Raw genomic sequence first — 20,254 nt, forward strand, 5'->3', positions numbered from 1 at the left:
CAACTTGCAAGTCAAAATTGTGGTGGGCAAGCAAAGAGACTCTGACCTACAGCGAACTCTTAAATGTAGCGCTGCTGCTATTGCCTGCCTAGGAGATACAGTACACGCGGTAGCGTAGCGTGAGACACAGAGACAGACCGACTGTACATACATACTGCGAGACGACTGAGAGTGAACGAGCGGCCGATCCAGTTTAATGCCTTCTTTAGCTACTTTTTGCCCGTTCGTTCGGAGAACCGAGTCCCTGTCACCTTTCCCGAACTTTGGTTCTGGAATATCAAAACCCTTTTTCTTTCCTCTCCCACCCCCAACTACCCTCATCTCCCGGCACGTGGAAAAGAGAGAGAGGCAGAGTCCCGCGCGAGGGAGACTACTACTATCGAATCGATAATCTTTCTCTTTGCTCTCCTTTCCCCGTCAGAGGTCGCCGACGGCCCTTGTTGATCCATCTCGCTAGTAGCTAACCCCCCCGGACTTCCCGACCTGTGTGTGGATTCTCATCTGTACATCATTATCCGGACAGAGAGAAAGATCAATAGCTTCCCCGCGTTGCTTTCCCTCGTCGCCGCGCCTTCCCCCTGGGAAATCGACAAGGACGATCATCAGCCCATCGACGGATACGACGAAAGGTGCATGCTCAGCTGCTGCCCTCCAGCAATCAAGAGAGTCGGAGCAACACATTAAAGCAGGGTGGAGAATGCCAACCAGGACCTCGGGTGCTTTCGAGTAGCAGGGTCACCGGTATAGCTATACGGGTTGTTCAACATATGCGCCTGGCTGCCCTAGGTTTCCGCCTTTCTTGGAGCGTCCTCATCAGAGGTTCTCGCTTATAATCCGACCCCTTCCGAGGGGCCATACGACACCATCGGGTCACTGGTATTCCATGGTTGGGACATAAAGGGCTGGGAACAAGTTGGCTCACGCTCTAGGAACCGCAACTCGGCTTGCCATTCTCGCGGTAGCCCGACGAGGCTCTTGCCCCGCCACCTGGTAGTTGCGTCGAATCTATCGACGGCCGCGACCATGGGCCACAAGTCCAAATTCACATTCCCAGTGCCGGGACGGAAGCCCAAGCCCTCACCGCCTTCCACGCGAGCGGGACCGGCACTGACAAAAGCTGAGAGAATCTTGGGTACGGGTGGGATCAACGTGGATAACTCCATACGAAGTCCGCCGCAGCCGTGGGACGCCAAATCCGGCATCAGCATTTCTATATCAGAGAGCAGCGACGGCTACGCCACCGTCCAGACCGGATTAGGTATCCGCACCGACGACGAGTACGACGATAATGCGACGGCGGGCACGAGCTACGGACAACAACAACAAAATGCGCAGTGCCCCTGGGACCTGGAATCAGACATCATCCCCGGCAGTTGCGGACCGCGCACGGCAACGACCATGCGAACCCGTTGCGCCAACAGAAGTCGGCCGCCACCATAGGCCAAGACTACCGGGATGCGACGACGACAGCATCGACCGCGATGCGGCGGCAGTCCAACGCATCGACCATCTTCACACATTACGATCCACACCAGGTGCCTCTGTCAATATCGCAACAGACGTCGAGCTCAGCTATGGCCAAGGGTCTGCCGACCAAAATCACCGATCTTCTGGATGCCGACGGCCTCCTAAAGCAGGACAAAAGAAGCCTGCAAAACTGGACCTCTCCCTCCTCCGACCCAAGAACAACCGCAGCCAAAAGGACGTGAGCCCCCAACAAGCCGAGCCCGTCCTGGGCAACAACTACGTGATGAGGTCGCCGTCCTTCGTCTCGCAGTCTTCGTCCGTCAAAAACTCATTCGAAATGCCGCCCCACCTCGGAGGTTTCGGCAGCAAGAGGGCGTCGCGCAAGGTCACCAAGCTCCCGCCCGGCTCCAACAACCAGAGCAACGACACGCTGCCGAGCCTGGGCAAGATGTCGGAGCTGAACCAGCTGTACGACCACTACGAGCGACAGCTCTTCGGCCAGGAAGACGAGGAGGAGAACGAGGAAGAAACCTCTTCGCCGCTGCTGGAGTTCCCGATGCCGCCCATGAACGACCACCGCTTCTCTTCGGAGCCCTCGCCGCCCCTGACGACTGCCTCTACACATATGAGCTCCTTCATCACGCCGTTGTCCAACCCCGTGTCGCGGCAAGGAGCCTATCAGCCGCAGGAGCCCTACCGGAATCGCAAAGATTCCACCGCCAGCAGCCGGAGGACCACGACTGCTATATCACCACCCTACAGTCATCTCCAAAACAGCCAGGAGGATGCATCCAGTATATCGAGCCGGAATACGGGCAAGTCGAAAGTGTCCCAGCAGAAGAGCCCGCTGGACACGGACCTGCAGCAGCGCAGCGTATTGTCGCTGTCTGACTCCGAGTCCGACGACGAAACGTTCAGCGACTCGGCGCCGATGTCTTCCATGTCCTCCCATGGGCAGACGTCCCACGGCAGCAGCCCCGCGTCCGACTACCGGAAACACCCGGACCAGCAGCAGATTGTATCACCTGCTGCTTCCCAGAACCACCATAATCATAATAACGCCGCGGATTCGAAGTCCAACAAAGCCTACAACCGACTGAGCGACTTCTTGACCGTTCCCAACTCTTCGAGCCCTGGGCAGCAGCATGCTTCTCCCAGATCCTCGCCGGCAGTGTCGCAGTCGCAGACGACCCTCCGGTCCACCTCTTCCTCCAGCACGACGACCGGCCTTTCCAAGTCGGGCTCCGGATACCCGTCGGACCGCTCGGCCCGCTCCAGCGCCACGATGGACTCGCTCACGCGCGCCAAGACGGCCCGCCAGCCGCAAGACGCGTACGGCGTCCACGAGGCCAAGGTCATCGCCATCCTGCCGGTGGCCTCGACGGCGGATGCCGCCTCGATGGGCGGCATGCCCAACGAGTCGGACAACAACAGCCACCGCCCTGGCTCGGAGTACGACCCCCGGTTCTCGCGCCAGCGCAACTCGGACCAGCCGACGCCGCCCCTGTCGCCGACCAGCGTCGACTTCTACATCCAGTCGCCGCCCAAGTCGATCGATCGCAGCAGCGTCAGCGTCGCGGACGCCACCGAGGCGCACAACGCCCGGTTCATGGCCGTCACGCGCCAGGAGGAGATGCTGCTCGCGGCGCTGCGGAAAAAGCGCGCCATCATGCGGGAGAACATCCTCGCCGAGATGGAGGGCGAGAAGGGCAGTATGGCCGGAAGCCTGAACGACGAGAGGAGCATGAACGGCAGCAGCGGCGGTGGAAGCCGCAGCAGCCGGCAGTTCGAAAAGGGCACTTCCACCTCCAGCCACGGCCGAAAGGTGTCGTCGGAATCGGTGCCGCGCAACACCATCGTGTTCCCCGGCCGCAGCTCGTCGCTCGCCAGGAACATGAAGGACCTGACGGCGGAAAGAGAGCGGGAGGGCAGGAGCGGCAGCTCCCTTTCGCAGCATCGCACCGGCCCCGCCAGCCAGAGCGCCATGCGCGCCGCGTCGAGCTCGCGCCTGGCCCCGGCCAACAGCGCCCACGCGCGCGACGTCTCGGACGGCCGCCACCACCGGCTGAGCGGCAATAGCTACGTGTCCGGCGGGCCCCAAGCCCCTGGGCAGCAGGACCGACGCGAGCGCGTCCTGATGTTCTTGGACCGGCCGCTCGGCGGGCTCGAGTCCATCGACTCGGCCGAGCCCAGCCCGGACCTGAGCGAGTTCCTTGACTTTGACATGGAGAGCGAGATGGGCGGGGGCCACGGCCACAGCGAGGACCACCGGCGCAGCAGCCGCGCGCGGTCGCGGTATAACACGAGCACCAGCGGCAACGGGTACGGGCACAGCAGCAGCAATACCAACACCACCACCGCCACCAAACCCAAAACCAACATCGACAGCATCAACTACCACCGCCGCCAGCCCAGCAACCGCCCGCGCGCGGACTCGAACGCGCTGAACCCCATGACTTCCCCGCTGCGGATCCAGCTCGACGGCGTGCCGGAGCAGAAGTTCCGGGACGAGAACGACTTTGACATTGACGAGCTCGAGGACGAGCTCGAGGACGACGACGAGGATTACCTCCACGATGATCACTTCGACGGGTTCTCGGACGTCATGCAGCACCCGACCATGACCAGCACCAGCAGCAGCCGCCGCGGGCCGGCCGCGGCGCGGGAGGAGAGCCCGGTCCGGCCGCGGAAGGGGTCGGGGATGCTGATGGGGCATACCAAGGGGAAGAACAGCGCGATTCGGATCAGTGCTGTTGGGCCTTCTTGGGGCGACGACGACTAGTCGGTCGGCTGCATGCCACATACCTACCTCCTTATGATTTTTGCGTTATCATTATTACACTACACGGGAACGGATGGATGGCAAATGGATAGAGGCGGGGATGGATGGATGGATGGAAGGTGGTTAATGAAACTCGGAACGGAAGGCGCTACTTCGCATCTCGTCAGCATCATATTCATATTACACAACACGCATCATACAGCATTTACTACCATTGCAACTGCATACGCAAAGACCTTGGTCGATACACCTGCAATTTCAGTGCATTGGCAAAATTTGTCAACTTTTATTTTCATGTTTTCATACCACTACCCCTCACGGCATTAGACTTGGCTTCCTACTTCCTCACCAACCCACAAACATACACTCCTTGATTTGGATATTGCCGTGACGGAGGAGGTCGCGTTTCTGATCTGCGCGCGTACGGGGTGGTGACTGTTATTTGGCAATATATTTGGGCTACGAGGAATGACCAGACTGGGGGTTGGGCAGAGGAGGAGGTTTTCCTGGCTTGGGTATAGAATGCCGCAGACACCCAGCAGCTTGCTTGCTCTCAGCCCGCAGCAAGCAAAGAGCAGAGAATGCTTCTTTTTTTTCTTTTTTTTTTTTTTTTTTGTTCATAGCGAACCTGCGAGCGAAGATCTGCTTACTCTTGTCATTGACGGGAGTGATATGATGCAATAGTAATGACAAGATCATGAAAGCCCATCTATGTGTTGCCAGTATCCCCTTGATGACGACAGCGCTGGCCCCATCACGCACCCGTCCTGTACGCATTCGGGGTTATTTAGTGTTGTGGCATAATGATTATCACACTGGGCATAAAATATGTTAGGGAGATATTTGAGCCTTGTAGTACCATATTCTTTAGTCTACAGGGCCAATCCACCTGCCAGCATGTGTGTTTATTTGTTCCTTATTCGTGGTGACTTTGATGATATCATGGCGTCTTCAAACTACAGGCGATAGGCAGACCTTGCGAACTTGCGTGCAGCAAGAACTTGCTAACGCTCGGCACTAGGTTCATGTCGCTAATGGTTTGGCTCCAGTTCATTTCCAAGTTCTTCTAGTCAATGGGAGATCGTCAGCCGTTCTTACGTGGCAGTATGGATCTAGGGTCCAGGCTGCAGCTGTTGGCTGGTATTGGCTGGCTGGTGAGATGATTCCACCATACATGTACAATTCTTGCCCGGCCGCGTGGAGCCTCACGGCCTCTACCAGCAAACCCCGGGCCATTGGGATCTCACCCGGCTCTCGGCCGGGCCCTCCAGCAGGGTGAAACGGGCCTGCCCGTCCGAGTCGCTCAATGCTAGGCGGAGGAGGAAGCCAGCGGTTGTTGAGATCGCGTCCTGCAAGTAGGATGAACCAGTGGCCATCGCTGGTTTCAGTAGCGGTTGGTACAGTGATTAGTGGGGTTAGCTTGGTCAAAGACATCGCGATCTAGACTGCATCGACTCCTGATACCTTTGAAAGTTTACGGTCGGGTACCTCTCCGTTCCGTTAAAGAGGGCGAGTCAACATTCGATAAGTACATACCTGATCCAGGTTCGGCGTGACCAAGGTATCAGATATGAAGCAGTTTTGGACACAGAGTCAGAGTCAAGCAATCATTCCTCCATTCTTCTTTTCCACCGCTTTTAGCAGTTGGCCAGTGGTCGGCATCGGTGATTCACCCGGATCGGATCACCCCGCATTCAGGGCCCGATCGATGGGAGGCCCGCAGCGCCCACCACACCACCCATCATCTCCTCTGCGGAAGTCAGCCTGGATCGCGACCTGCAGGCGCAGGCTCGGCCGCTCTGGCAGCAGCGGGCTTCGCCTTTGTTGCACGAGATATATACAGACATTGCGGCTATGTCGGGTTGATTTAAAGGATGAAGCAAGAGCTAGTCAATTATCCATGGGTTGAACGCGGGTGATGGGCAAGCTCGGGTGGTCAGTGGTCAGAGTCCTGGAAGGTCTGGATGCGCACTAAGTGTGCCACATGGCAGATGGCTCGAAAGCCACTGCATCATTCATTAATAACATTGGGACCCGATCTGGATCTATGTCAGCGCTCCCTGATTTCACTTCGACGGCCAAGGACTTCTTCAATGGAAAGCGATATGACGATCAACTGGCCAAGCTTGCAGATGCAGGTGTTGTGCTCCCGGCGGCCTGGGCAATTAGAGACATTTGACTTAGGCAGGGATTCGTGTCGTCAAGCAATTGGGCTTGCATAGCGAGCAGGGTGTGTGGGCGCGCGCATGTGTCGTGGCGTGGTACGGTAGCATTGAGGAAAACCATCAGGGTCTTCGACCAAGCACAGCAAATTGACGGGCCAGCAGCCCTGGTATAAAGTCTGCATTTCCATCGCAAACAAGCAGCAGAGGTGGTAGAGATGCCCTTGGGGTTAGGCATCAGAGATGTTTGTTTCATATCGATGCATGCGGAATCAAAAGAAAAAGGAGGCGCTTTGATGATGCATCATGGATGATGATACCGTCTCCAGTGGATACAAAATACTGGCCTGACACAATAGGCCTATGGCGCTGCAACCTCCGGCAACAACACCATGGAATTGAGTGAGGACTGCTAGCGAACAGAACGAAAGAGACAAGATGAAAGATCGGCATCCCAGGCACTGCAGATAATAATAAACCCGCACCAGGTCTTGCAAGAACTTCAGCTGTCTTGCTGTGTGCAGATGGTGCCGTCATCTGTCTGACTGGCACCAGCCCAGCCAAGCCAAGAGCAAGAGGGAGGTGGACGCGGACCTGTCTGGACCGGTTTTTCCAGGAGAGCTTTCCTTGGAAAAGCCGGGGTTTAGGGCGGGCCAAACTTGATGGGCTGCTGGGAAGGCCTTCGAGATCATCGCTCCGGCAAAGCTTGAGCCTTGAGGGTCTCGTCAGCATCCATGCCTAAAACAACTGCACCCACCCTCTAGCCAAGATGGGAGCTTGCTTTGGCCTGCTTTGCGCAGCTTGAAACAAATGTAGGCACACAAGATCGAGTGTGTGTGTGTGTGTGTTTCTCTCTTCTTCTTCTTTTCCTCTGTTTGCTCTCTTCACGCAATTCCAAACATATACCGGATGTTTTGTTATGCCAATTGATTCAGCAACATCAGCTCCTTCTCTGCCGCGTACCCGAGTCCTGACCCGAGAAAGCCTCACCCAGGAGTATCTTTAGGCACTTCCTTCTGCATCATCGAGCGCGCGCCCAGCATCGCATGCATCGATCCCAGCCCAGTTGGTACACCCTAGCCCAATTAGATCAGGGCCTCCAAGAAATCCAGGGGTAACCCAAGCGAGGCCGCCCCCCAACTCAATCAATCCCACCCAATCCCACTCGAACCACGACATCAAATTTCATCGCGAAGAATCAGTCCCCCCCCGGCACGCGCTGCGCTGCCAATTCGTTTACTACTTTTCTAGTCCGAATACTCTTTTTTGGACGCTGCGAATTGAGGCAACCAAGCAATCACTTCGACGTGAGCTTTACCAACATCACATACATCATATCAGCATACGCCTGCTTTGCTTGTCGAAACCTGTCAAAGCTTCCACTCTCCGCCCTCAAGCGACCTGCACGCACCACTTCTAGAGGGGACAGTCAGATTGCGACGTCATAGCCTTCTGGCCAACACCAGCCACTTTACGCGCCCACGATGGCTCTGATTGAAGCCACGCCTCCCACCATGGGAGGTCCGACGCTCCTGGGCATGCCTGTGAAGCAGGTCTCGCTCATCACCGTATGTGCATCCTCTTCTGCTCGACTCGGCGCACCGCCGGCTTGCTGCGGGAGCAACCCTTGCTAACACGGCACCCTTCTATGCAGTTGACCTTCCAGAATTCGGCCCTCATCCTTCTCATGCACTACTCGCGGATGATGCCCCCGAGCGGCGACCACCGATACTTCACCTCCACTGCCATCTTCCTGACCGAGATCATCAAGCTGGCCATATCGTTGACGTTTGCCATATACGAGGTGTCGCGGAGTCTGGCACCCTCGACCCCCGCCACCGTCATATTCGAGCAGATCTACAATGCCGTCTTCTCGGGAGACGGATGGAAGCTGGCCATCCCGGCTTGCCTCTACACCCTACAGAACACGCTGCAGTACGTGGCTGTAGGCAACTTGGACCCGGTGCACTTCCAGATCCTGTACCAGCTCAAGATCCTCACGACGGCCATATTCACCGTCACCATGCTCGGAAGAACGCTGTCGCCCAAGCGCTGGGTTGCGCTGGTGATACTGACCATGGGCGTCTCGATTGTTTCGATCCCATCGTCTGACAACAAGGAGACCTCGTTCATGATCCACGACATGACCGACCACTTCTTCCCCCGATCCGTGCACGAGCTGGGACAAGTGGCCAACGGGATGGGGGAGGTTGCCCGAGAACTCACCAAGCGCACTGTTGACGGCCTTGCGGATGTCGGGGGCAACCTGATGAAGCGATCTGCCACGTATGAAGGCATCGAGGAGGACCAGAACCTGGCACCGGTCATGAGCTACTCGATCGGTCTCTCGGCCGTGATTGTGGCAGCTCTGGTGTCAGGCCTGACCGGCGTCTACTTCGAGAAGGTGCTCAAGGACCCGGCGTCGGCCGCCTCGGTCTGGACGCGAAACATCCAGCTGTCCTTCTATTCGCTCTTCCCCGCGCTGTTCGTCGGCATCTTCTTCAAGGACGGTGAGGAGATTGCCAAGCACGGCTTCTTCGACGGCTACAACTGGGTGGTGTGGTCCTTGATCCTGCTGCAGGCATTTGGCGGCGTGCTGGCCTCCCTTTGCATCAACTACGCGGACAACATTGCCAAGAACTTCGCAACGAGCATTAGCATCGTCATCAGCTTCCTCTTCAGTGTATACTTCTTTAATGTTGGGGTGTCGCTCACGGTAAGTCACATCCACCATAATCCGTTTGCTAATTTCTTGGCGCGAAGATACAGGTAGCTAACTGAAAACTTTGCAGTTCCTCATCGGCACGTTCTTGGTTCTGATCTCGACATTCTTGTACAGCGGCCCAGATCGAAAGCGCGGCCGCCCGCCGCCCCTGAACATCGTTACCTACGAAAAGACGACAATCGACCCCATGAACACGCCGCGAACGAACGACCTGTTGACTGTACCCAATCCGATGGAATCTGCCAAGGGAATGGGCCTGTCTACATCGCGGCCGGCTTCGCCCTTGCGCCATCATTCTAGGGCACCGTCGTCGCGGGGCAAGCACCGAGAAGAATAGGTGTCACACGGTGGTCAATCTCACGAGACCTAAATTGACACCAAACAACACGAGACGGACGTTATAGCACGAACTTCACACGATTGCCAGTTGACATCAGGGGGCGCTTATATACCAAGTGCCGAGCCCTAGCGGGAAAATATCGGCCACTACGACACGCGCATTTGACCTACGTGATATGATGCCACGATACCCCGGAAAGGGGAAGGAAGATACCTGGTCACCGTTGGGCGGTGCAGATGGGATGTGTCATTTTCGGCGCACGGCTGGACGGTGCTATTGCAGCGGGTTCAGGGGGGAATGGAACCCTAGGCTTTACAAAAGAAAAGAGGCTTGATGGGATGGGCGGGATGGATGCGGGGAAAAATAACACAGTGAGGCAGGTAACCGGAAGCGGGAAAACGACCTAAAGCCTTGATGGCGACCACATTCGCACTTTGGCGGGGGACACAGGACAGGCAAGGAACCGTCTGGATAGAGCGGGAACAGGAGTACGGAAGACTTGTAGACATACTTACACAACGATCATCAGTGTTCCTATAGCTTCCCTAGGTGGGTATCGATACATGCGGTTTTTTTTACTTCGTTCGATCGCCTTGCTTTCGATTTGAAGCTATTCACGTACCTACGCCACATCATATTGCCATGTATTGACATACTCCAGATTCTGAACCGGTCGCCGGCCATTTGGAAGCCGGTTTGCTAAATGCAGGTTGAGTGACTGTCCCCCTATTTTGCGGGACCCACAATGAAATTCACACTCTGAACTGGAAGGGAAGGAGCGAGCCCATGTGAGGGCCTTGATATTGGGTTGGGAAGGCAGGCACGCCACGCTCTGCAGGGCAGGCCAGTGCCTTCCCATTTGGTTTATTTTCAACATGTCCAAGACGGCAATTTCTGCGATGGCCAAGTTCCAAATCCAATTGATCCAAGAAAAACATCACCGCCAAGAAGTTGGGGAGCACGAACATCGTCGCACAGATCGTCCAGCCCATTAGTGCCTTTCTCTTCTCTTCACGATCCTGGTCTTGACAAGCTTGAGCGATACAGCGGTCTCCCACTTCATTCTCACCATCCCCGAGTATTCCTTTCCATCACACCATGTCGCCAAATGCCCGCGGTGGTGGCGATGATCCGGGGGCCAGCCGCATGTACGGCTTCCCAAGCGATCGCAACGACGAAAGACGTATCCAGAGCTTCATGAATCAGGCCGACAACATGTCCAGCACCCCAGCACGAAGAATCCCTCAGCTCACGTACGATGCCGTCTGGCCAGAGGACCGTGATAACCCTGGCGCCAGCTACTTCCCCAATCCGTTTGCCGTGGATGGCATGATGGGCTTCCAGCATCATCAACTCGACGACTTCGGTATGCGCTTGAACTCACTTGCAACTGTGGATATCTGACCTGCCTTACTAATTGCTGTCTCTGTGGCCAGATCGCCAGGTTCTGGGGCGCCCTTCAGTTCCTCCTCCAGAATACCACTTTGGCAGACCAGCCGCCGAATCTCCACGCATTTCCCTCCCAAACGTCAACGTCCCTTCTTCTGGCCAACGTCGTGTTGTCGGCGACGCTAGTCACCACTTCAGGCCCTTCGCTCCTCGCAGTGACGATTACAGGCCCCCCTTCCTCAGCAATCCACTGCAGGCTCAGCCCAGCCCCAGCACACGGCCAATCTTCAATCGAGATGTATCGCATCGTGTCGCCTCCCCTGCAGCCTGGTACACAGCTCGCAACGCCCCCTTTCTATAGAGGTAAGTCCTGAACTGCGCTCCTGACGGTGGCCTTGCTGACAAGTGAAAGCCCCAGCGCAGCTGCCCCCACCACCGGAGCAGCATGATTACAGCTCGCCCTCCTCGGAACTTGGGAATTCTAGCCCCTCCACCCGCTTGAGTATCAGACGACAGGAGCCGACGACATCATCGAGGCCAAAGCCACTGTCTCGACCGGCGCACATTTCACTAGACTTGGCCCATGCTCCACAGCATATCACCCCCAAGATAGGAGACACCTATCTGCTTGATCCTCGCAGAGTCCTTCCCGACAGGTGCCGCGCAATCTTCCCATACCAGCTATTCAATGCTGTCCAATCCAAGTCATTCCCGCTGGCCTACGGGTCCAACGACAACATTGTCATATCTGCCCCAACGGGTAGTGGGAAGACGGCTATTATGGAAATGGCCATCTGCAAGCTTGTCATGACCTCAGGAGGTGAAAACTTCAAGATCGTCTACCAAGCTCCCACCAAGTCACTCTGTTCGGAGCGCGCCAGAGATTGGGAGAAGAAGTTCGGCCACCTGAGCCTCCATTGCGCCGAGCTGACTGGCGATACTTCCCATGCTCAGACTAGACGCGTCGGCCAAGCCTCCATCATAGTGACAACACCGGAGAAGTGGGACTCGATTACCAGGAAGTGGTCCGATCACCACAGGCTTCTCAGCATGGTCAGGCTCGTTCTTATTGACGAGATCCATATCCTCAATGACGCCAGAGGAGCGACTCTTGAAGCAGTCGTTTCGCGCATGAAGACAAGCGGTGCCAATGTCCGGTTTGTTGGTCTCAGCGCCACAGTGCCAAATATCGAAGACATTGCAACTTGGCTGGGAAGAGATCACTCCAACCAAAGCGAGCCAGCCACATATGAGTGTTTCGGAGAGGAACTAAGACCTGTCAAGCTGAAGAAGTACGTCTATGGCTACGACAGCCCGGGCAACGACTTCATCTTTGACAAGATGTTAGATGGGAATTTGACCATGCTCTTGGGGAAGCATACCGAGAAGAAACCCATCATGGTGTTCTGCTTCACGAGGAAAGCCTGTGAGACGACAGCCAGCAATCTGGCGGAGTGGTGGACGACCTGCAGTGCCGATGACAAACCGTGGCCAAGCCCCAAACGCCGCATCCCGGTGATCCGCAAAGAGTTGCAAGAAATCGTTCGGTACGGGGTTGCTTTTCATCATGCTGGTCTCTACGCGGACGAGCGTGCTTCTATCGAGGAGAACTTCCTCAGCGGGCAGTTGCACGTCATCTGCTGCACTTCGACCTTAGCAGTTGGCGTCAACTTACCCTGTCACACCGTGGTCCTCAAAGGCACAGTCGCTTACAGCGATGGCATGCCGCAGGAGCTCTCAGATCTCGACGTCCTCCAGATGCTTGGCCGGGCAGGTCGTCCGCAGTTCGACAAGAGTGCCACGGCAATCATTTTGACCAGGCGAGAAATGGTGGATAGATACGAGAAAATGGTGTCGGGAAGGGCGAAGCTCGAGAGCAAGCTTCACCTCAATCTCATCGAGCACTTGAACTCTGAAGTTGGCCTGGGCACGATCCAGACCCTCGATACAGCAAAGAAGTGGATAGATGGGACCTTCTTGAACGTCAGAATGCGGCAGAATCCAGACAAGTACACCGTGAAGGGCGGCGAGACTGGTGCAAATGCCGACGAGAGCCTTCAGCAGTGGTGCGAAAGAGACGTTCGGATCTTGCAGCAACACAAGCTCATCACACAAGGTAATTCCTTCAGGTGCACAGAATACGGCAGTGCGATGTCGAAGTACATGGTCAAGTTCGAGACCATGAAACTTCTTCTCGCGATCCCGAAAGCTCCCACCATGGAGCAGCTGGTAAGCACTGCCCTGTCTCACTTGGCTTCTCAGCTAACATTGATGCCAGCTTGGTGGTCTAGCGAAAGCGTCAGAGTTTGGAGACTTCCGGTTCAAGCCACTTGAGCGTACCGTGTACCGCAAGTTGAACAAGGATGTTCAATATCCCATTCAGGGAAGTGTAAACGAGCCATGGCACTATGTATCGATCTCAATTCAGATGCATCTCGGCCATGTCGAACTTCCCAACGACCAAGAGGCAGGCTTTCTCAAGAAGCAGATGGCATCGGAGAAGCTCATCATTTTCGATCGACTCAATCGACTGGTACGGTGTCTGGTCGACTGCAGAGTGTTCGACGGTGACGCAGTTGGTGTTCGCTCCGGTCTGGAACTCGTTCGGGCCATTTCTGCAGGGACATGGGAGAACCACCCGGCTCAGATCCAGCAGATACCTGGCATTGGCCCGGTGGCGATGCGGAAGTTCCAAGCCCAAGATGTGCGCACTGTCTTGGACCTCGCAAGACTGAGTTTCGACCACATCGAACGTATTATGAGTCGGAACCCTCCATATGGGAAGAATCTCTGCAAGGTCTTGGAGGGCTTCCCGCAGCTGACTCTGAGAATAGAAGTGCTGGGTGCACCCGGGACCTACAAGAAGGTTGGGGACTCCATTGGCGTAGTATTACGCGCTGTTCTCGGCCACAAGAACCAGAAACATCCGCCTTCATGGTCGGGGAAGATACCCGCGGTGACATTCCTGGCAGAGACCTCGGATGGCAAGGTCGCATACTTTTCTCGAAGCAACATCAAGAACATCAACGGCACCGATGGCCTGGAGCTCAAGTTTCCGGTTTCGCTGAATCGGCCCGATGAGGTGGTTTCCTGTTACTTCAGCTGCGAAGAAATTGTTGGGACCCAAGTCATTGATCAAGTAAAGGTGAACACACCAGCATCCGCTTTCGCCGCACTTGGTGCCCATGTATCCCACAATCCGCTTCCTGAGGCGCAGTTCGATTACATGACCAACAATGCCGTCGACGATATTGATGACGAAGATATGCTGGAAGCCCTCGACGGAGCTGCGAAGTCATTATCACATTCCCCGCAACACGACCCGTTCGAGGAGGAGGACGCTGGTTTCCCCGAAATCGAGGGACTTATCGATGACCAAGAGCCCGTCAATCCAGCACCAGTCCAAATGAAGAATGGAAGGTGGCTATGCAACCATCATTGTCGCGGGGGAGGTCGCACCAAGAACGGCAAGCTCTGCACCCACAGATGTTGCAAAGAAGGCCTGGAGAAGCCGAGACCGCCACCCAAGAGGAAGAGTGTGGAGGACAGCCAACCCACAAACCCAACAGCCAGCCGTAAGAAACCGAAGAGCCAACATAACACCGAAGACGGCGCCAAACAGAAGAAGAAAGAGAAGAAAGGCAGCCCCGAGGACCAAATTATCGAACTTGTTGATTTGTCGGGGCTTACAGATGATGACAGTGACCTGGACCCAGCTGCGTCTGCCCCCGAACAGGGCCCTTCCAGCAAGAAAGGGCTTCCAGACCTGCATAAAAGGGCACAGGGACAGAATATGAAGGCGCCCTCTCGTATCACCAAGCCTCATCCGTTTGATCTTCAGTACGTGCTTGACGACTCTGATGCGATCGAAGAAGAAGAAGAAGAAGAAGAGGAGGAGGAGGCAGGTCATCCTCCCACAAGCCACCATGACTTGGCGATTGATAACCAGCCGCCCTTCTCGGAGGATGCTTCAGTGCAATTGAGCTCGCATGATGGACTGGGTGAGGTCGATGACACAGACCAGCCCTTCTTCTTGGATTCGAACCCATTTGATGTCGCAGTCAACGCAGAAGCAGGAAGCTCACAATCGAAAGCACCCGAGTGGGCATCGGAACTGAGTCCCGAAGTGATGGACTTGATCAAGGGTATTGTGGAGGTAGATGGATGGAAACCTTGAACGGACTCGGGAGCCTGTACGGGGTTTGATGATGGACTGCAGTAAATTTCCCTTGCTCTACACGATTGCTAACTTGTTGTGTCAAATTAAGAGTGGGCATCATATAACCGACATGTTTGACACGTTTTCCAAGCTGGGAAAAAGAGCCAGAATGAAGATGTCGCTTCAATGTTTCTGCCTGGTCTCAAGATAGCCAAATATAAATTGCAAAGCCTTATGCCACCACAATATCCCCACGCCAGTATGCTTTATCTGCCGTCTCATGCCGAGGTACCGTTGGTTATTTTCGGAATTGAGCCCCGAGTCCCACAATATCCCGAGAGATGTTGCGACGATGGCTTGTTACCATCGGCTGGCCATGCCTGGTCGGATTGTCCAGGAACGTAGGAAGTTGCGGGACTGGGGAACCTCGACGGCCGGTGGTGCTGGAGATTTCCCACTGACTGACTGACGAGCCTGCACTGACGGAATTGAGGTGAGCTTCGCAGAGCGCTTGGGTGTGGAATACTCAGGGCTCTGGTCACTTACCTGCTGACAGTGCTCCCCTGCTGCACCGGCGATGGCATCTTCATTTGCTTCTGCTTGGGCTTGGGGTATATCCGAATTATCAGACACATCTATGCCCTTGGGCTCCGATGAAGGGAGGAACTCGAAGTTTTGCGCGGTCGTTGATGGTATGCCGAGAAAGATGCTGGCCAAAGGACCTCAATTGCCACATTCACTTGGTCGATTCCGAAGCCATCTTATATCGATAAATGTTCGATCCTTGACTCTCGGGCCTCTTCGCCTGCCATGCTCCATGGCCACCAAACGCCCGGTCAGCCGACGCTCAGGCAAGCCTCATTACGACCCTCTAGCATCATCTTGACGTTGCGATATGGCATTTGTCGGCATTCTTGGCGCTGGTCGTCTCGATACATGCGCTTAGCCGTGCTCCAGCTTGGGTGTTCGGAATTGGGCAAGCAGCGCTGCAAGGATATGTAGGTGCTTTTGGCGCGGCCATAGATCGAGAAAGCAATCGGGGGAGGGATTTCCGAGTCGCGAAATGATTGGCGGTCGGCAGCCACGGCGCGGCCTTGGCAAGTGTGTTGGTTCGCCGCCTTTTCCTCTCTCTCCCCCTTCAGATCTTGGGACTTGGGGCGCTGCAGTTATCCGACGATGCTGCAGCTGCCGTTTTCTGCTTCTCGTTCGATCCGGAAAGCGGTCGCAACCAATCGGCGTCACGTTCTTCAACGAGGTCAGGAACGGCGCGGGGGCCGTGGCAGATGATTGGGGATTGCTCGATTCCCCATTTTGTGTGATTGCTGCTGTTCTCTCGCTGCTGTGTTGCTCAAGAGCTGCCTGGGGTTGGCTGGCTGGCTGGCCGGCTGGAGGCGGTAGGGCCTAAATTGAAAGGAAGAAGCTGTGTTGCGTGGCAGTGCGACAGTGACACAGGCATGTGCATATACCTGACCTAGGAACAAAAAACAAAAACAAAAAGGTTGTGCTCATGTACTGAACGCAAAACGAAGTCGGACCAATGCTGCACCCCGTTACACCGGATGTGGGATCAGGTAAGACGACGATGGAAAAAGGGTGGGAGCGAGAGGAGGAATGAGAGGCCCGGCGGCGTTCTGTTATAAGCTTGCGCGCGCCACGGAGAGCGGCAGCGGCCACGGCAACGAAAGGATGGACGATGACCCAACAGCCTACACACCTCTCCCCTGCCTGCAACGCAGAGTTTCAATCATGGTATCGTCAGGTTTCGTCATCATAAGGAAATAGGGAAATGTTTGCCCGGGGCAATGGCAAAAGGGCCGAGTGCGAGCGAGTGAGATGCTGCTGGGGTCTAGGGGCGGCTTGTCGTGCGTTGGCACAAAGGGGGCGAGAAGGGACGCGAAGCTCCCTCTTTGGATCTCGTCGGCATCCTTGCCCAACTACAGGCTGTGTGCCATTCGAGCCAGCATGAGAGGAGGTGCCAGTTGATTGATTTGCTCATTGAAAGCGCTGTCACCTGTATCCTACAGCAGGCAATTCACGAGACGATGACCAGAGGGGATTGGCTGAGCAGTGATATGGATACCATATCCAGTACCCATCGTCGCCTATTTCCCTCGTGCAAGTATTTCTTGCTCTCCCGGGGCTGTTGAGGCTACGCCTCCGTCTCGACGGCGAATGGAAATACTTGTTGACATTGTGCACCCCCAAAGAGAGCGAGAGCACTATTACGTGGTGAAGATCTAATCACCCCGCCACATGAACCTATACCGGCATCACCCGAGCGCCTCATGGTAACACACGGGGACATGATCCCCTTAATGTCCGTACATATAGCATTCTTCTTTTTACAGTAATCACCCCCTGCCCTTGATGTGCCACTCGGACACGGTCCGCTGACCAATCGAGAGGCCCCGTCTCTCAGGCAGGAATTGAAATCGAGGGTGGCGGCAGCGGCGGATGGCTTCCCCGATGTCACACACGCCCGCGCCCAACACATTAGATATAGCATGGCTATTATTACCTAAGTATCTATGCTATTTTACAACGAAATTCGATCGGATAGCTGCAGCGTCTGGCAGGGGAAAGAAGGAAGGGCTGGAGCTCTTGGCTCCTATGGTGACGTGACATGGGCTCGGAGATGGGCTCGAGGAAAAGGATAGGATAGGGTGGTTTTATTATTTGTCATATTGTGAGGAATCATATTTTGGTGGTTCGGTCGTTCGGTCTTTCGCTTCTGATTCTTCCACATACTCGAATGCGGCGAGGGACTTTGGCTGCCCAGGTTTTCGGTGGTGCCTGTCTATGTTTGAGGGGGTGCCAAAGGCTTTGGTTGATACGTATCTGAGTGTCAGTTTCTGTGCCCAAGTAAAACATCATTGCTTAGTAAAGTATGCTCTTAGTTCGAGATCTCGGCTATTCGCGAGCGTTCTGAGCCATCGCACCTATAATCCGTATGTAAATGTAACCACTTATGCTACGCTATGCCACGCCTTAGTCCATCAGCCAACAATCCCATCGGGACACGTCCTAATCGCGAGTCTCGCTGACCCATTTCATCCATCCCGCGTCCTCGAGAAGCTCACCCATCGCCACCTGTGACAGCGACACCAGGATCTCCTGGTCCCGACTGCCGTGTCGCTGCGGCAGGATCAGCGCATTGTGCATACTGTAACCCCGCGCCACCCGGAACGCCTCGGGTCTCTGTCCCTGTCCCTGTTCCCCTGTTGAGCCTGAAGATGATGACGATGATCTGCTCGAAGGAAATCCCCAAGCCTCGCTGCCGCCCGTGTACCGCCAGCTGTTGAACCCCAGCACCTGCGGCTGCCGCGGATCATAGTCGAGCCCCAAGCGCCGCGGGTCGCCCACCGTCTCCGCCACGGCCAGCCGCGCCCGCACGTACGCCTCGTCGACCTCGTCGAGCGACCGCTTGATCTCGCGCACCAGCGCGGCGAGGTGGGCTGCCTTCCAGCTCCCGTCAGGGTCGGCCTGGTCCTCCAGCGGGAACGCCACGCCGCCCAGCCGGCCGGCCGACCCGGCGGCGGCTAGCAGCCCGGATTGGGCCACGCGCGTGAAGACGGACACGGTCGCGTTGCCGAAGTAGGTCTCGGCGAGGTGCTGGGGGGCGAAGGCGCGGCGGCGGAAGTCCACTTCGTGTCGGAGGATCGCGGTGGGCGGGTGCGCGGGCTGGGGGAGGTACTGGAAGCCCTCGCCGCGGAGGCGGGCGCGGACGGCGTGAGCGAAGGTGAGGGCGGCGATGCAGATGTAGGTTGACAGCAGCGGGGCCTTATCCGTATTCTCTTTTCCGTCCGAGAAATTAGGAGGAGGGGGAGGAGCGAGCGTCGATGAGCCGCTGGAGTTCCTTGACTTTGGCCTCGGAGAGCACGAAGACCTTGCTCGTCTTCGGGATCAGTTCGTGCGGGTAGCCGCCGTGGAACGTGTTGGACGCGCGCGGGCTCGGCATGGGCCGTGGGAGGAGGACGAGCTCTGGGCAGGCGGAGAGGCGCTTTTCGAAGGACTGGTCGTGGTCGTAGTGGAAGGGAAACGAGGTCTGAGTGGGGCTTTTCAGGAGGGTTTCGCCCCGCGTGGCCGCGGCGAGGCAGTCGATGAAGTGGCTGCGCATATGCCCGTCGAAGAGGGCGTGGTGGACGAGGCTGCGGATGAGGAGGCCCTTGTCCAGCGCCACGCCGTGGACCAGGGCGACGGGGAACAGCTGGCCCGGCTTGTCGTCAGGCTCGGGCTTCTCCGTGCAGGACTTGACCAGGGCCTCGACCTCTTTTGCGGAATGAGAAAATAGCCCGGTAAGATCCGCGGCGGCGAAGCCGGTGCTTCGGAGCCGCTCGTACGATTTGTCCGGGTGGTAGTTGCTGAAAAAGGGCAGGGCGTACCGCGGGGACGTAGAGAGGTAGAGCCTGCCGGCTCTGCTGGGGCCGGCGCCGAGATCGGGGCCCAGGCGGGCGGAGAAAAGGGGGTAGTTGGCCCGGAGGAAAGCGACCGCGGACTGGAGGATTTTCATGGCGAACAGGGGGTTGCCGTGGATGGGGAAGCAGAGCATCACCTGCGTGTAGGTCCGGGGGGCGTCTTGGTTCCGGCAGAACAAGGGATGCTGGGTGACGGCGGCAGGGTCGCGGGGGCCTTCCACCATGTTAGCGATTCGAGAGTAACAGAGTCAAAGTAAAGAGATCTCGTTTGTGTGAGTAGAAGTTGCTGGAAGAGATCGGCACTCGCAGCCTTGAGAGTTACGACATACGAATCGAAGTGAGCGTGAGAAATTGGTTGAACTCGAAGCTTTCTGTTTTTATTAGGCCTTGGCAAGGCATATCGAATGGGTTCATAGAACTGGCATATCGACTATACGGGCATGTGATCCTACTGATGACTAGGCACGAGAGCAATTGATTGCATCGTTTAACCTCTATGACACAGATTGTCATGTGCCATGGATTGTCAGCATCTAACAACAAGCCCTGTGGTGAGGGAAACATAGCGGATTGGTGCGACAATCTGATGTCAAGCAGAGCAAATGGTGCTGGTATCTTGTGAGCTCTCCTTCAGGGGTATGAGAGATTCCAACACAGAGAATTGGTCATGTGGTGTTCCTGGCACAGTTTGCAGCAGCCGGTTCCTCGCATTTATCTCGCTGTCATCAACTTCCACTAGGCCAAAGTGGCAAAGGGGTATAGGTTTTGCCTCATCATCTCATTCGGAATGATCCACCGCCATCTCGTCAGCATCG

At 56.1% G+C, this 20,254-nt stretch overlaps 4 protein-coding genes across 4 annotated transcripts; 3 read left to right on the forward strand and 1 right to left on the reverse strand.

The window, feature by feature from the left end:
* Positions 1 to 1,023: 1,023 nt before the first annotated feature.
* On the forward strand, positions 1,024 to 4,249 carry PG986_011534 (uncharacterized protein; the record flags this gene model as incomplete). The annotated part of the gene is given in 2 exon segments (XM_066847756.1): positions 1,024 to 1,408; positions 1,425 to 4,249. 2 exon segments carry the CDS (start codon positions 1,024 to 1,026, stop codon positions 4,247 to 4,249), a joined length of 3,210 nt encoding a protein of 1,069 aa, XP_066694452.1.
* Positions 4,250 to 7,895: 3,646 nt separating this feature from the next.
* Positions 7,896 to 9,473, forward strand: PG986_011535 (uncharacterized protein; the record flags this gene model as incomplete). Its single annotated transcript, XM_066847757.1, has 3 exons — positions 7,896 to 7,979; positions 8,066 to 9,127; positions 9,204 to 9,473. The coding sequence occupies 3 exons, from the start codon at positions 7,896 to 7,898 to the stop codon at positions 9,471 to 9,473; spliced, it is 1,416 nt and encodes a 471-aa protein (XP_066694453.1).
* A 1,101-nt stretch (positions 9,474 to 10,574) lies between these two features.
* Positions 10,575 to 15,042, forward strand: PG986_011536 (Sec63; the record flags this gene model as incomplete). Its single annotated transcript, XM_066847758.1, has 4 exons — positions 10,575 to 10,868; positions 10,913 to 11,228; positions 11,278 to 13,094; positions 13,144 to 15,042. The coding sequence occupies 4 exons, from the start codon at positions 10,575 to 10,577 to the stop codon at positions 15,040 to 15,042; spliced, it is 4,326 nt and encodes a 1,441-aa protein (XP_066694454.1).
* A 3,006-nt stretch (positions 15,043 to 18,048) lies between these two features.
* PG986_011537 (uncharacterized protein) lies at positions 18,049 to 19,663 on the reverse strand (the record flags this gene model as incomplete). Its single annotated transcript, XM_066847759.1, has 2 exons — positions 18,049 to 18,816; positions 18,887 to 19,663. The coding sequence occupies 2 exons, from the start codon at positions 19,661 to 19,663 to the stop codon at positions 18,049 to 18,051; spliced, it is 1,545 nt and encodes a 514-aa protein (XP_066694455.1).
* Positions 19,664 to 20,254: the final 591 nt, after the last annotated feature.

Source organism: Apiospora aurea (genome assembly GCF_038362705.1).
Source record: "Apiospora aurea strain CBS 24483 chromosome Unknown utg000008l_segment0_segment0, whole genome shotgun sequence".
In the NCBI taxonomy this organism is placed as follows: Eukaryota; Fungi; Ascomycota; class Sordariomycetes; order Amphisphaeriales; family Apiosporaceae; genus Apiospora; species Apiospora aurea.